At 56.0% G+C, this 13,919-nt stretch overlaps 1 protein-coding gene and 1 long non-coding RNA gene across 2 annotated transcripts in view; one reads left to right on the plus strand and one right to left on the minus strand.

Moving 5' to 3' along the window:
- Positions 1–4,973: 4,973 nt before the first annotated feature.
- LOC145520387 (uncharacterized) lies at positions 4,974–13,113 on the minus strand. The gene is made up of 3 exons (XR_014064443.1): positions 12,978–13,113; positions 12,500–12,571; positions 4,974–5,259 (listed from the first exon to the last, which is right to left on the minus strand). It is a non-coding gene; the product is annotated as an uncharacterized LOC145520387 (long non-coding RNA).
- Positions 9,251–13,919, plus strand: part of WNT7A (Wnt family member 7A) — a 64,367-nt gene continuing 59,698 nt past the window's right edge. Inside the window, exon 1 of the mRNA XM_081526687.1 lies at positions 9,251–9,645. Coding sequence (XP_081382813.1) covers positions 9,575–9,645 — 71 coding nt within the window. The 5' untranslated portion in view covers positions 9,251–9,574. The remainder of the gene's footprint in view (positions 9,646–13,919) is intronic.

The raw sequence follows: 13,919 nt of genomic DNA on the forward strand, positions 1-13,919 counted from the left end.
CCACCGGTCAGCGGCCGGGCCGCTCTGAGGGAGCCGGTCGTACACCACCCCGCAGGGTCCGCCCGGGTTTCCGCGTCGCAGAGGCCACGCGGGCTGAGGGGCAGCCCCTGGGTTTTGGACCGTCGCGGCCTCGTCTCGTGTCCAGGCCCCCACATTGCAACCGGAGGACCTTGGGGCCGACCCCTCCCCGCCGAGTCTCGGTCTCTGCATCTGCAGACTGGAGCTGCTGATAACCCCGTCGTCCCGGGGCTCGTGGCGGGGCTGAGGAGCTGGGGAGCGCGTGTCGCTCTGTGAGCTAGACGGAGGTTGGACGCAGGGGAGAGCCGGGGACAGGACAGCTAGGGTCCGGCCCTGAGTGCGGAGACATGCCTGGAGACCCGGCCCGCTGCCTGTCCGTCCATAGCTGTGTGTCTTCCAGCAAGTCGCCCAGTTTCCTCTCAGTAAAGGACCAGTTCCTTTACAAGCAAGAACTCTCTGTGGGCGCCCCTGCCCAGGACCTGGAAGAATGAGGTTGCACAGGTGTCAGTCCCATTCCGTGTCCTTCAGAAGGTTGGGTTGAGGAAAGGATAGTCCACGGCCTCCAATGAGATTCATCCACAAACGTTTCCTAGCCTGGAACTCAGAGCTAGGGAGGCAGGGCAACAGGTGGGTACTTGAATTGCAAGCTGCAGAAACTGGATTTAGGAATTTAAATGAAAACAATTGTTTGAAAGGATATACTGAAAGATTGGGGAATTAAGGGAGGCCTGAAGGCCAAAAAACAGTAGAAGTCAGTAAAACAGGAGCTGGGCTGCCCCAGGTGGTCTCCGTACCCAAGACCTCTGAACCCCTGGAGGCTGAGCTGTCACTACGTGGACTGTGTCCAGAGTAGAGGATCTGATTAATGGGACATAGGTGTCAGGAAATTCTTCACTTTGGAATCCATTTTGAAGGATGAATAGAAGTTTGCCAAAGGGAGAAGAATGGGGCTTCCATGTAGGAGGAGCAGGGACAGGACATGTTATGACAGGGCAGGGATCTGGGGGCCACACTATGCCAGGTGCTTTCCTGGTCATCTTATTCAATGCTCACAAACCCTACGAACTAAGTGCGGTTAATTTGGGGGGGGGCATGATTTTATCTTCTTCATAAAATTGCTAAATGCTTTTCTAAAGAATTCAAGCTAGATAGCAAAATGCTGCAAAATTTGGGGATGGGGGTAGGGGTAATCATAGCAAATTCTAGTACCCCAAATGTCCAAGATTAATATTAGAAACATCATCACAGATATCTTTGTAGGCCTATATATGGCAGGAGGCAAGAAGGAGAAAAGACTGGAGGGAGGTTGGATGGAAGGGAGGGAGGGCAAAAGGAATCAAAGAAAGAATTCTGTGAAGGGGGATCACACTATTTGTTAAATTTTAAAATAAAATATATGAAGCTTATTATACTTGAATTTAACAAAATAAAAAGAATATAAATGAAATAAAAGCAGTTGCTAATTTGATTTATTGTTTGCTACCATGACAGATATTTCCTACAAGACTCCCCACCCAAGATTATAAAGAACATTGAGAAGTTGGGGGTTATTGGTTCTCTTTAAGTTACACGTTTTGCTCTTGGCTCAATTTTTCCTGACTATGAAAGTCCCATTGACTGTACTCTACCAGGCTCCTCTGTCCATGGCATTTTCCAGGCAAAAGTACTGGAGTGGGTTGCCATTTCTTTCTCCAGGGGAATCTTTCCGACCTAGGGATCGAACCCAGGTCTCCCGCATTGCAGGCAGACGCTTTACCCTCTGAGCCACCAGGGGAGCCCTTTTCCCTACTATGAAGGATGAAAAAAGTAAGTTCCTCACACTTTCTTCATGCCTACACCCAACATTCTGCTGTTGGGCTATTGTTTTCGTAATGCCAAGGTCTTCAATATTACATTTACTCTGCCACATCCCTTCCCTTGGATATTTAGTGCTAGTTCTGGGTTTATTTGGGAGCATTACTCACCTCTAGCCCTATTACCTTGGCTTTCCCCCCTCTGAGTTCCATGTTTAGTTTTATCTCTTGGTGGGCATAGCCTCAACTGACGAATGTGAACCTCGAGGTTTGTTGAAAGACATGTTGCCTGTGGCAGATCAGTGGAGGAGTCAAGATTCTGAGTTAGATTTTCCTAACTCCAAAGACTACCCAGGAGACAGGAGCTTTGGTACGAGGTTGGCATCTGGGGAAGGGGAGGGGGAACCTTCTGGGGAGGCCAGAGGGGGCTGGACAAGACACACAGCTAATTCTGCCCCAGGGCTCAGTTTCAGAGCTGGGCACATTCCCTGTGGTGCCTCTAACCCAGCCCCAGAGGTCTGAGGAGGGAATGAGTGACACAGGCTGCTAGTCTTGTCCTAGACTTACCCGGAGGCTGAGAACTGTGGACCGAAAGTAGGACAATGAGGGAAGCATCTCCTTTCCTATTGTAGAAACAAAAATCCGCAACCGGGGTCTAAACAATGACAAGTTTCTTTCACTTGGGGGAAAATAATAAAGCCCAGAGTTGGGCAGCCTGAGCTGCAATGGCAGCTTGACCATATCCCCCGACGCTTCTTGTTTTCCAGACTGCCATCCTTCTCAGAATGGTAGCCAGAGGTCGGCAAACGAGGAGGAACCTGAGGAACTAGGAGCCTGGAGACGTGCACCTGAGTCTCTGGGCAGAAGGGCGCTCTGCGGACGATGCCGGGAAATGCGGTTTAAGTCAAAAGACAGAAGCTTCATCTTCAATGGTAACTTGTATTTCTTCATCACTTTTTAATCTATAGTCACAACAGCCTCATCATTCACTCATAGATGTTTGTTTGAAGTGCCAGCTGTGGGTCAGGCACAGACTTGCTGGATGTTTAGTGGCGACTCGAAAAGGGGCTGTCCTCACAGGGTCACTTGAGTGCTCCCTAAGTGCTAAGCAGCTGGTAGCAGTCACTCCCTTTAATTCTCCTAACAGCACTGGGAAGTGAGTACTAGTTTCCCATCTGATGGACAAGTCAGCGGAGGCTCTGAGATGCTAATGATCTATTCAAGGCACCGTCATATAACAGAGCCAGAATTCAAACCCATGTTGGTCTGCTTTAAAGCTTTGGCTATTCACCATTTTTTCCATCCCACCCTGTGTTCAATGCCTGGGACCTACCCCTCAGAAATGCTGATTTACTGGTTGGAGGTAGAACCTGGGCATCAGTGTACTTGTATTACCTTCTTTAGTCTCACAGCAACTGGAGATGGTATTTTCTCTCTATTTAAAATTGGGGAAGCTAAGATCCAGAGAGGTAGACTCACTTTCCCAAAGTCACAGAACAAGTTCTCAGTGGAGCTGGGAGGTGCGTGCCCCTCTCCTGACCTTCTCCAAAGAGCTGTCCTTGGCTCCAGAAAAAGATTGCTTCCACAAACTTGGGGGGAAGCTACCACACTGGCCAAGCCCTCTGCCCCAGCCAGCCCAGAAGCCTCCCTGGAGATGTGTGTGCCCGAGGGGTAGGGCACCACGTGGCAGCCGGGTGATAAAGGGCTGGGCTGGGCCAGGATGTGCAGCGGAAGCCCAGCCCACTGAAAGCAGAGGTGCGGCTGGACCAGGGTGGGGGCTGGACACAGGAATGCACTTTTTCCCCAGCACAACACGCTGTGGGTTTCCTCCGCCCCGACTGAGCCCTGTCGGATATGTCAGGCCCAAAATGGGTCCCCAGCCAGGGACTGGAGGACTGGCTGGTGGGCAGGGGCCCATGGCCAGTCCCTGGAGGAAGTCACATGGGGGGGGGGTCACAGGCCTGACCCAGGAATGGTGCAGGGAGGGAGATATTTCAGGCCCAATAGGAAGGACCCAGCCCACGAGATGAATCACCAGGGACAGATTATCCTGAGGAAGACCTTGGGGGCGGAATTGTGATAAGCACCTTCCTCCCAAGGTGACCAGAAGCCCACGTGAGCTGCCAGCAGTCAGTGAGGCTCATGTGGCTGGAGCACTCAGTTGTGTGTAAGAATAGCTCTAGGTGCTTTCCAGAAGGGGCTTCTCAGGGACCTTATGGCAGAAGGATGAGTGCCTATGGCAGGAAGATGAGAAAACAGGGCCTTGGGGATGAGTCGCTCGTTCAAGGTCACGCGGGTAGAAATGGGCTCTGAAGGGGGACTTGGCTTTTTCATCTGTCCCCACCAGCTCCTCCTGTTCTTGGCACTCTGGCCTGGATGTGAAGCCTCACAGATAAAACCACTGGCTGTAGACTCCTCATGGCAAACCAGGTGTCAGGTCTTATACTTGCCTCTGGAAGATGCACTAGACTTGTCCAAACTGCTCAACGTACAAACGGGAAGGATGGAGTCCAGAAGGGACAAAGGGGATTCTGGTACCACCAAGCTCCAAGCTCCCCATCCCCTCCCACACACTACAGTTAGTGTACAATGGCCTTGTAATGACTTTAACCCCAAGGTCAGTGGAAAATCCCATGTGAGGATCCACCTATGGGCTCACAAACCATGACAGTCCTTGGAAACAAACATGGACAGGGTTTCTTAAGCTTGAGAAGGCTTTGTGCTCCTCCTCTGCACCAAATGTCCATTTGACCAATTTTTGTTACAGACATACCTCGCTGTAGTGTGGTTCAAAGATTTTTTTTTACAAATTGAAGGTTTGTGGCAACCCTGTGTTCAGTAAATCTATCAACACCCATTTTCCAATGGCATTTGCTTGCTTTGGGTCTCTGTGCCACATTCTGGTAATTCTCGAAATATTTCAACTTTTTCAACATTATTATATTTGCTAAGGTGGTCTCTGATGGGTGGGCATTACATTACTGTTGCAAAAAGGCCACAGCTCACTGAAGGGTCAGATGATGGTTAGCATTTTTTAGCAGCAAAGTATTTTTAAATTAAAGTGTGTACTTTTTTTGGACATAATGCTATTGCACATGTAACAGACTATCATATAGTACAGTATAAACATAGCTTTATATGCACTGGGAAACCAAAAAATTCTTGTGACTTGCTTTATTGAGATATTTGCATTACTGTCTGGATCACTGGTGGTCTGGAACCAAACCCACGATAACTCAGAGGTCTGCCTGTATTACATTGTTTAGCATATACTGTTATAAAACGAAGTATAGGCTCTTCTAAAGTCAGCAAGTTAAAGATTAAATATAGTCAATGGCAGTCAACACAGAGATAAACTCAAGCAGGGTAGTCAGCAGAGGGTGGCCTTCAGTCAGAAAGCTGTCATCCCCAATCGTCCAAGATCCGTGGATGTTCTATTCACGTTGCACTGAAATAAAAGACAATTTTAAAATTCTCCCTCTTGGACCCTTGAGCTTGTCTCTGGAAAACTAAGGGTCTGCAGAAGTTCCTTTGGGGGAGATGCAGACATAGGGCAGCCGTGTCTGAGCTGGAGACATCAAGGCCCAGAGATGGTGGAGACCTGCTCTTCCCTTACCTGAATCGAAGTGAGCTGCCTCCTGCTGAGAGCTCCGGGCACAGTGGCCACCACTCAGCCAGGAAAGGTCCAAAGGGGGATAGGCTCTGTGTGAGGCCTGGGCTCCAATGAAGCCAGACTTGGCTGGTACCTTGGGAGCTGGTTATAAGCAGAGAAGCGATGCCCACCTCCACCAGGAAATCCAGGAGAGGACCTGGGCACTTTTTTTTGGTAACCAAGTCATTCTGTTGCACCTGGAAGTTTGAAAAACACTGATCTAGATGACCTTTAAGATTCCTGAAGGCCTGAAAGGGCTGGATCCCAATATACAATATTATCACCGAAATCATCTTCATCAGCATCAAGTAGCTATCACATGCTGCGTGCATGATATCTACCAGACGCTCTGCTAAATGCTCACATACAGGACTGCATATAATTCATGAGGGAGCGTTATCATCCTCACCCCAGTTTGCAGAGGAGGTGACATGCAGTGACTTCCTCGGAGCCACGCAGAGTAGTGACCAAGGAGAATGTCATCCTCCTGGCTCCCACAAGAGCGCTCTGCTCCATGCCCCACGGCTCTGTGCTCCTCGTGCTGGAAAGGGCCCAACTTGCCCCCACAGGATGCCCCAGGCAGCAGGTCACTGGGAGCCTGGCTCTTGGGAATCTCCACGCCCTCCAAATACTTTAGTGATGAAAGCTTCGCCTCTGGTTTGCATTGCTGACATTTTTCTTGTAAGCACAAATGAAGGTAGGGACTGTCTTACACACAATGTCCTTTCATGATTAGTGGTGTCACCAAGTGGCGTCTGTGGCCACCTCCATTGATTTAACATCCCAAATGCGTCCACGGCCCTTACCGTGCTCCAGGCCGCCTTCTGAGCACCTTATGTGAGGTGCTCAAACCTCACGATGCTCGGAGGTAGAACCTGTTGCCACCCCTAGTTTACAGACACGCCAAGAAGAGATGTGAGGACCTTTCCCAAGGTCACAGAGACAAATGTGGAGCCAGGCTTTGACCCCCTCTAAGAGCCCACACTTAAGAGTTAGTCTGGCAACCACCCCACCAGGTTAGGACCCATTACTGCAAGCCTTGGGAACCAAGCAGCCTCTGACTCCAGCAGGGGGCGCCAAAGCCCCCAGCCCCGCCCCAGGCCCGTGGGAAGTGGCTCAAGAGAGGGTCTCTAAATGCCAAATGCCCTCACCTCCCCTGCAGAGTCTGACCCTGCAAGCTCCTTGCTCCTTCCCGGCTCTCTCAGTGACTTCCAAGCCACTCCAGCTGCTCCCGCTCCCAGCTGGTTCTTTCCATCATACTCAGCCTCTCTTTGGGGGCTTCCCTTGTGCCTCAAACAGTAAGGAATCTGCCTGCAACGCAGGAGACCTGAGTTCGATCCCTGGGTTGGGAAGATCCCCTGGAGAAGGGAACGGCAGTCCACTCCAGTGTTCTTGCCTGGAGGATTCCATGGACAGAGGAGCCTGGTGGGCTGCAGTCTATGGGGCGGCAAAGAGTCGGACTAACACTTTCACTTTCAGCCTCTCTGCCTCCCAAGGCAGCGTCCCATCCCCGCCTTGGCTTAACTGACTGCCCACTGCTAGCTGCAGAGACCTCAGTCACCCTCGGAAGCTCACACCCTCACTCCCGGCACACACGTTCACCTGTCCGATCAGTGGTCTACAGGCACATCAAACTCATTACCTCCAAAACCAAGTTCATGGGCCTCAGACCAGCTTCTCCTGTGCCCGCTCCATGTTGTCCTCATCAACCACCCTGTCTCCCAGGGCAGAATCCCATCCTGGGGCCTCTTCACCCCGTCTCCCCTGCCTTCAGACTGTCTCCATCCACTGGTCTCCTTGAGCCTTGTCCAACCTGAGCCTTCTCTCCCCTCAATGACCTCCCACCTCCTGTCCTGCCTCCCTCTACTGGTCCCATAACAGCTGCCATGTGCCTTCTGAAGCACAAATCGGAGGCTGTCACACCCCCGCTTCTCTTCCGGAGAAGGCCCATACTTATGCACTTTCCTTGTTCAGTCGCTGAGCCATTCTGACTCTTTCAAACCCCACGGATTGCAGCACACCAGGCTTCCCTGTCCCTCACCATCTCGCAGAGCTTGTACCCTGAATTTATCCCCAGACCTCCTCTTGGGCCTCATCTCTGCAGCCCTCCCCACCCCATTCCCTTCAACACTCCATTCATATTAGCAAGAAGAGTAACACCATAGTATCCTGAGAGGACTAAATGAGTTAATATGCTGTAAAGTTCTTAATTATCACACCTGGCATGCAGCACGTGCTACCTATGTGATGATTAAACTGGTCCTCAAACTACTTGCTTCTGGAGGACAGACACTGAATGATTTATTTGATCTACCTGCCCCAACGTCCTGGCTGTGAACCAGTCCTTGGTTGTGAATGTCCCCTAATATTTGTGACCTGAGTGTGTCTTTGGTCTAAGAATGACAGTGCGTGTAGAAAAGAAAGAGCACATTTGAGTGACCTTCTGGAGGCAGGCTGCTCAGGGCTGGGAGAGACAGGAGGGGGATGGCTGCTCGCCTGCCCAGGGAGCTCCATGGGGTCCCTACGCCATTTCCCCCCTCCCGCCTCGCTGACCTTCCTTCTCTCTGGAGCACAGCCCTCCTCCCCTCCTGGGGCTCCTGCCCACCCGTGAACCTCTGTCCTGCCTTCCTGCTTCCTGCACTGCTGGACCCTCTCCTCCCTGCCCTTCAGGTCTCACGTCTAAAATCAACCCTCCAGCCCCAGTGCTGTCTCTCCCCATCACTCTGTCTTAACATCTGCACCTGCCCCTCTGACGTCTCCAATTATGCACTTGTTTACTTCGGGTCTGCCTCCCCCACCAGCTGGGAGAGGATGTTGTACTTATTCCCTAAAATATCCGCGGCGCCACCCCCCTCCGGGGGCGTGGCACAGACATCTGTGCAACGGGAATGGACGCTAAAATAGTGGTTTTCATGGACCTTGTGTGATTTAGAAAAGCCATTCAGAAGTAATAACCCTGGAGAGCCGGGAGCTGTTCACTAGAATCACGCACGCCTTGTTTGCAATCTGGCTCGGTCACTCCACCAGCTGGTGTCTTTGGGAAAACACCTTCGCTGCCCTCAGCCTCGATTTCTTTCGTTGCAATCTGAGTCCCAAAGCCCCTAGCTCACTGGACTGGGCTGTGTATCACGGGAAGGGGTCAGCACCTCTTGGACGCTGTCCCCGCGAGCGAGCCAGGCCGACCTGCACCGCCCGCCAGGTGTCGCCGCGAGCGCGCGCTGAGCCGCCGGCTGCGCCCAGAGCCCTCGGGCGGTTGCGAGCGGGGCGCCCAGGCCTCCACCTGACTCTGACTGTCCTCAGGAGCGGGATCCCAGCGGAGGCTGTCTCACCTGGGCACCCACCTGCCGCCCCGCCTGGAATAGACGGGGGTGAGGAGGCATACGCTGAGCCAAGTCATCCGCCTCCGCCACTATCCCTGCGAAAGGGGGCGCCCTCCCCCGAAGCTGGGGAGAGGGTGGGACCGGGGTGAGCTCTCCACGACCCCCCAGCTCCGAGCACTAGGCGGGACGGGGAGGCAGGCCCGGGCGCGAGCGAGGGTTCTCGGCCGAACCCCGATTCGCCCCCAACCCGAGGGCTGTCCCCGCGGGTCCGTTCGCCCCGCAGTTCGCGAGTTGGCGCCGGAGGGGCGGCTTGTGCCGACTCCCGTTGCCCCCAACCCGGCTGGGCGCCCCGGAGCCGGGAGGGGGCGCCGCGGGAGCGCGTGGGGCAAGCGCGAGCGCGCTCGGAGCAGGCGGCCCGGTCCCGCGGGCGCGGGGGCGCGGGGCGGGCGCTCCGGGGAGGCGGGGGGGGAGGGGGCGGGGGACGGTGGGAGGGGCGGGGGCGGGCGGCTGGAGCGCCCCCGCACGCCCCGCGCCTCGCACACTCGCCCGGGCCGCTCGCGCGCAGCCCGGCGTCGCCCCGCGCCGCGCTCGCTCCTCCCTCCTCCCCGGGGCTCGGTGGCTCCCGCGCTCCCGGTGAGGCTCCGGCGCCGAGCGCGCGGACGGGCGCACGACAGACGGCCTCGGGAAGCCTCGGCCCGCTCCTCCAGGGCGGGCTATGTGGATTGCCCCGCCAGGGCCGGCCCGCGGGATCAGCCCGGCCCGGCCCGCGGCCCCGGCGGCCAGCGGGGACTATGAATCGGAAAGCGCGGCGCTGCCTGGGCCACCTCTTTCTCAGCCTGGGCATGGTCTACCTCCGGATCGGGTAAGGGCCGCTCGCACCCCCTGCACGCGCGTCCCGGCAAAGTTGGCGTGTCTCGGGGAGGGGTTGAGCCGCCGCCGGCCGCCAACTTCCTTGGCTCCGCAGAGAGGCCGAGGGGGTGAGGTGCGGGAGCGGTGGGCGCACAAAGGGCCCCCGCAGACTCGAGCCCCAGGGGCGCGCACAGCTCCGGAGACGCGGGCAGGGGGACCGGCAGTCCTGGGAATGCCCGAGGAGGAAGCCCCCCACCTCCGAGCCAAGGACTCTGAAGAGGGTCCCCCGCTGCAAAGGGTCAGCGCCTCTCAGGCACACTCAGACCGGGGCATGGGAACACCAGCCAGGACCACAGCCACTTCCAGGGAGCTCAGCCCCCAGAGCCCGAGAGAAAGTGTCCACAGAGGGGCGGGCACAGCCGCTCCTAGTGCAGGGCAGTCCCCGGGTGGCAGGCGGGGCGGGTCTGCGAGCAGGGAACAGGTACCCGGAGGGAGGGACGTTCGCTGGGCCAAAGCACAGAGAGAGGCCTGGGCACCACGCGTTTCCAGGGACCCTCAGACCCCCAGGCCGAGGGGACAGCGCCAGCCACCCGAGCAGACGCACACAAGGGTAGAGCTGGAGCTGGCCCTAGACACCCAGGGACGCCAGCTCGCGAGCCAGCGCCGGCGAGAGGCGGGACAGCCCGCCCCCTAAAGCTGGGCACCCGAGGCGGCCGGCGCATCCGCCGAGCGGCCTTCCCCGCCTCACCCCGGCGTTTCTAGGAGGTGGGCCGGGGGCGGCGCTCGGGCTGGAAGGTGGGAGGGGGCGGCCCGGGACGCGTCTCGGAGCTGCGTTTGCAGGGCCAGTCACCCTTTGTACTTCGGAGATACTGCGCGTGAAGCGTGGGGGCGGGGGCTCCAGGGATGGATAGGGGGTTCCGACGCGCCGGGGCCACCTTGGCAGGTTTCACACGAGCGGCGCCCCCAGCTCCGCTTGGGGAGGGGGCGGACTGCAGGGTCTGCGGCGGTGTGTGTGTGTGTGTGTGTGAGATGGATCCTTTGTGTTTTGTCACTGGCTTCCCCCGCCTCCCCGCCCCGCGGCTCCGGCGATCTCGCAAGTTGACCGGCCGAGGCGGCCAGCAGGTGCGCACGGAGCGGCCCGGGCGGCTGCCAGCCGTGACCGCGGGCCGGGAGGCGGCTGCGGGGCTCGCGCGCTGCCTGCCTGCGGCTGTTTTAAGTGTTATTGATTCGCCCGCGTCTGGGTGGCTTTTTTTTCCCCCCTGCTTTAATCTTCATCTTGGCCCGCGCCCCGCCGCCCCGCGCGCATCCAGGAAGCCGGTGGGGCTGATTGGCGCTGGCCGCGTGCGGCTTTATCTCCTTTTTAATTAGAAGCGGGGCGGAGGGAGCCGGGAGGGGAGAGAGAAAGGGAAAACAGAAAATAACCTCCCCTGGCCGCCCCGCCCGCCCGACCTCCCGCCGCCGGCGCCGAGACCTCACCGTCCCCGCAGGGATCCAGCTGCCCAGAGGGACGGAGGGAGGGAGCGCTGGAGCCAGGGAGGGCGCCCGCCTTCCGTCGGGCGGCCGCCCTTTGGGGTGGGGAGAGAGGGCCGGGTCAGGCGGGGAGTGGCAGGGTGGTTTGGGGCCAGGCCCTGCTGCTCTCTGCACCTCGGCTTATCCATCTGTAAAATGGGCACGAAGGGTGAAGTTTGACGGCTCTCTCGGCGGGAGAGGCCCTCCGGTTCCGATGGATGGCAAGGCACCTGTGTATTCTTATCTGGATAGTTCTGGTGACTCAGGCACAAACCTTTTGTAACAGTCAGACCCTATAACAGTAACTACTACAGCCGCTCATTTATTGAGTGCTCACTGTGTGCCTGACACCTTTGGAGCACTTCCCATGTTAAATTTTTCAGCCGCCCTTTGAGACGAGGTCTAGTTAATACCCTCATTTTAGCAATGCGGAAACCGAAGGGCAGAGAGGAAATATAACCTGCCCAAGGTCACACAGCTTCTAGGTGAAGGAAGCTTCGGTGGCACCCTAGGCCTGAACGCTTAGCTTTGAGACTATTTGTGCCTGTGAATTTTTTTTTTTACCCAAATATATAATTTCACTCTCTGCCGGTGGAGGGGGTTTCCTGGTGGTCAGCTAGGTGTTCAGAGGTCTCTCCCATCTTGTGGCCAGAGCATCGCCACTTGACTTACTCTTTTTATGCTGCCTCTCTCTCAAATAGTGCAAACCTTCTAGCTCTGTGTTTTAGTGGCTGAGGCAAATGACCGAGAGCACTTGCCAGTCTCCAGGTCTCACCCTCTGTGAGCCTCTTTCAGCTGTGCAGAGTGGACACGTGAAATGAACGCGATGGTCCCTGCCCAGGAGGGCTGTTCAGAAAGACCTAGTGGGCCAGTGTGTGTGGCGGCACTGGCCACACTGCCTTTGTGTATATAGTAGGCATCCTGCAAAGCTCACGGATGCGTCCAAGGCATAGCTGGGGTGCCTCTGTGTGGCAGGCACGCAGCCTGAGGGACATTTCTGAAGCTCACGATTGGGATGGAAAGTTAGGAGGGATGGAGTGGGGAGGCAGGCTCCTTTAAGCGGGATGGTCAGGGAGGGGACCCTCAAGGTCACATGGCTGATGGCAAGAGGCCATGCACGGAAAGCTCAGGGGGCGAGAGCTTCCCGGGAAAGGGGCCGGCGAGGATCAAGGACCCGAGGCGGAAGGAGGAGGGCTGGTGTGTGGCAGGGGTGGTGGGAAAGAGGGCAGGGGTGGTTTGTTACACGCTTGGAGAGCAGTGGGGGCCCCTCCCCTTGGCGAATCCCAATCCTGGACCGACTTCCCACAGCTGAGCCTGGGCAGGAAGGATGAGGCGCTCAGCTCGGCGAGGGCACTGACCTTGGCCGTGTCCACCGGAGCTTGTTACTACAACCCGAGAGAGGTCTTCTTGTTCAGAGGATGCTTGATGACCTTTCAAGGATTACACACAACAAGACCCTCAGACAAGTGGGCCATCTTTGTGTAAGGAGAGGGCTGGCTCCACGGTCAGCACTGCCATCGGAGCCTCTCTGGGGTTACCTTGATGCTAGGAAGCGGCCCCACGCTCAGGCCAGATGCCCATGGCTCACACCATCGCCTGTCTTTCCCTGTGCCCTTGCCCGAGCCCACTGGCAGCGTTGGATCACTCCATCCGCAGCCACCCCGCACTGCTGCCACCAAGGCCAAGCCACTGCCACCTCTGGCCTGCCCACGTTCCCTGCCCTCGTCCTGGAGTCCCACAGTGCTCTCCTGCCTAGGGCTGGAGGTGGGGGGACCCTGCCAGTGACCAGCTTCCAGCCCTCCCGTGCTTGGCAATGCCCCCACCGCCAGCCGTCACCTCTCTCCAGGCTCTCCCCTTCCCTGAGCCCTGGTTCCCAGCTGGCTTCTGTGGCTTCTTTCTGTTCCTTGGAGATCCCAAGTTTGTCCCCCTCCCGGAACTTCGCATCTTTTGTTCCCGCCACGCCCCCCCACCCCCGCCCGGAATACTCTGCCTCAGACCTTCCCACGGCTGGTTCCCAACCCTTCAGGGTTCCGCTGCACTGTCACCTCCTCAGGGAGGCCCTCCTTGATCACTCCAGCTGAAGCGGCCCCACCCCTCCCCTCCCCTACTTGCTGTCACAGCATCTTCCCTTATTTTCTTAGTAGTGTGCATCACTGAATGGCCTGTTGAGTTTATCTGGTGTGTACATTGTGTCCTTTGGTGGCTCCCTCGAGGGCAGGGCCTCGCCTGTCTGAGCCTGGTGCCCTGACAGGTGTCTGGTATGGACCCGTGCAGCGAGTGAGTGAGGAAGACAGGAACCTCGCTGCCCTGGTCGTGAGCATCCTCTAGGCCACTTGTGTCCGGAGGGGGATCCACATACTCCATGGGCTTGCAGGAAGGAAAGACTGCAACTTTTATTCACAATTGCTTTTTATTGTTTTCTGTTTTTCCTATTTTTTTCTTTTTCTCCCATTAAAAAATGTTTTTCCTGTTTTTTTCTTATTTGTTTCTTTTTCATTCTTTTTTTCTCTTTAGAGTTGCTTTTTAAAGATGTGTTTATAATGAAACACGTACATCCACAATACATATATAACACATCTAAATGTTTTTTTCTTTAACGAATATCTGTGCACCCGCTGCCTTTTTAGAGGCAACTGCTTTGTGGAACTGAGGGGTTACCTTTGCAGTTTCATCACACAGAGATGATCCCTAAACAGTTATCAGTTCCATTTTGCATGATTCTAAACTTCATCTCGATTGAAACCTCCCAAAGATACAGAGGAAGCTGGCTGAGTTCGT

The sequence above is a fragment of the Giraffa tippelskirchi genome, chromosome 9 (genome assembly GCF_054371585.1).
Source record: "Giraffa tippelskirchi isolate mGirTip1 chromosome 9, T2T-mGirTip1v1.2.pri, whole genome shotgun sequence".
Taxonomy (NCBI): Eukaryota; Metazoa; Chordata; class Mammalia; order Artiodactyla; family Giraffidae; genus Giraffa; species Giraffa tippelskirchi.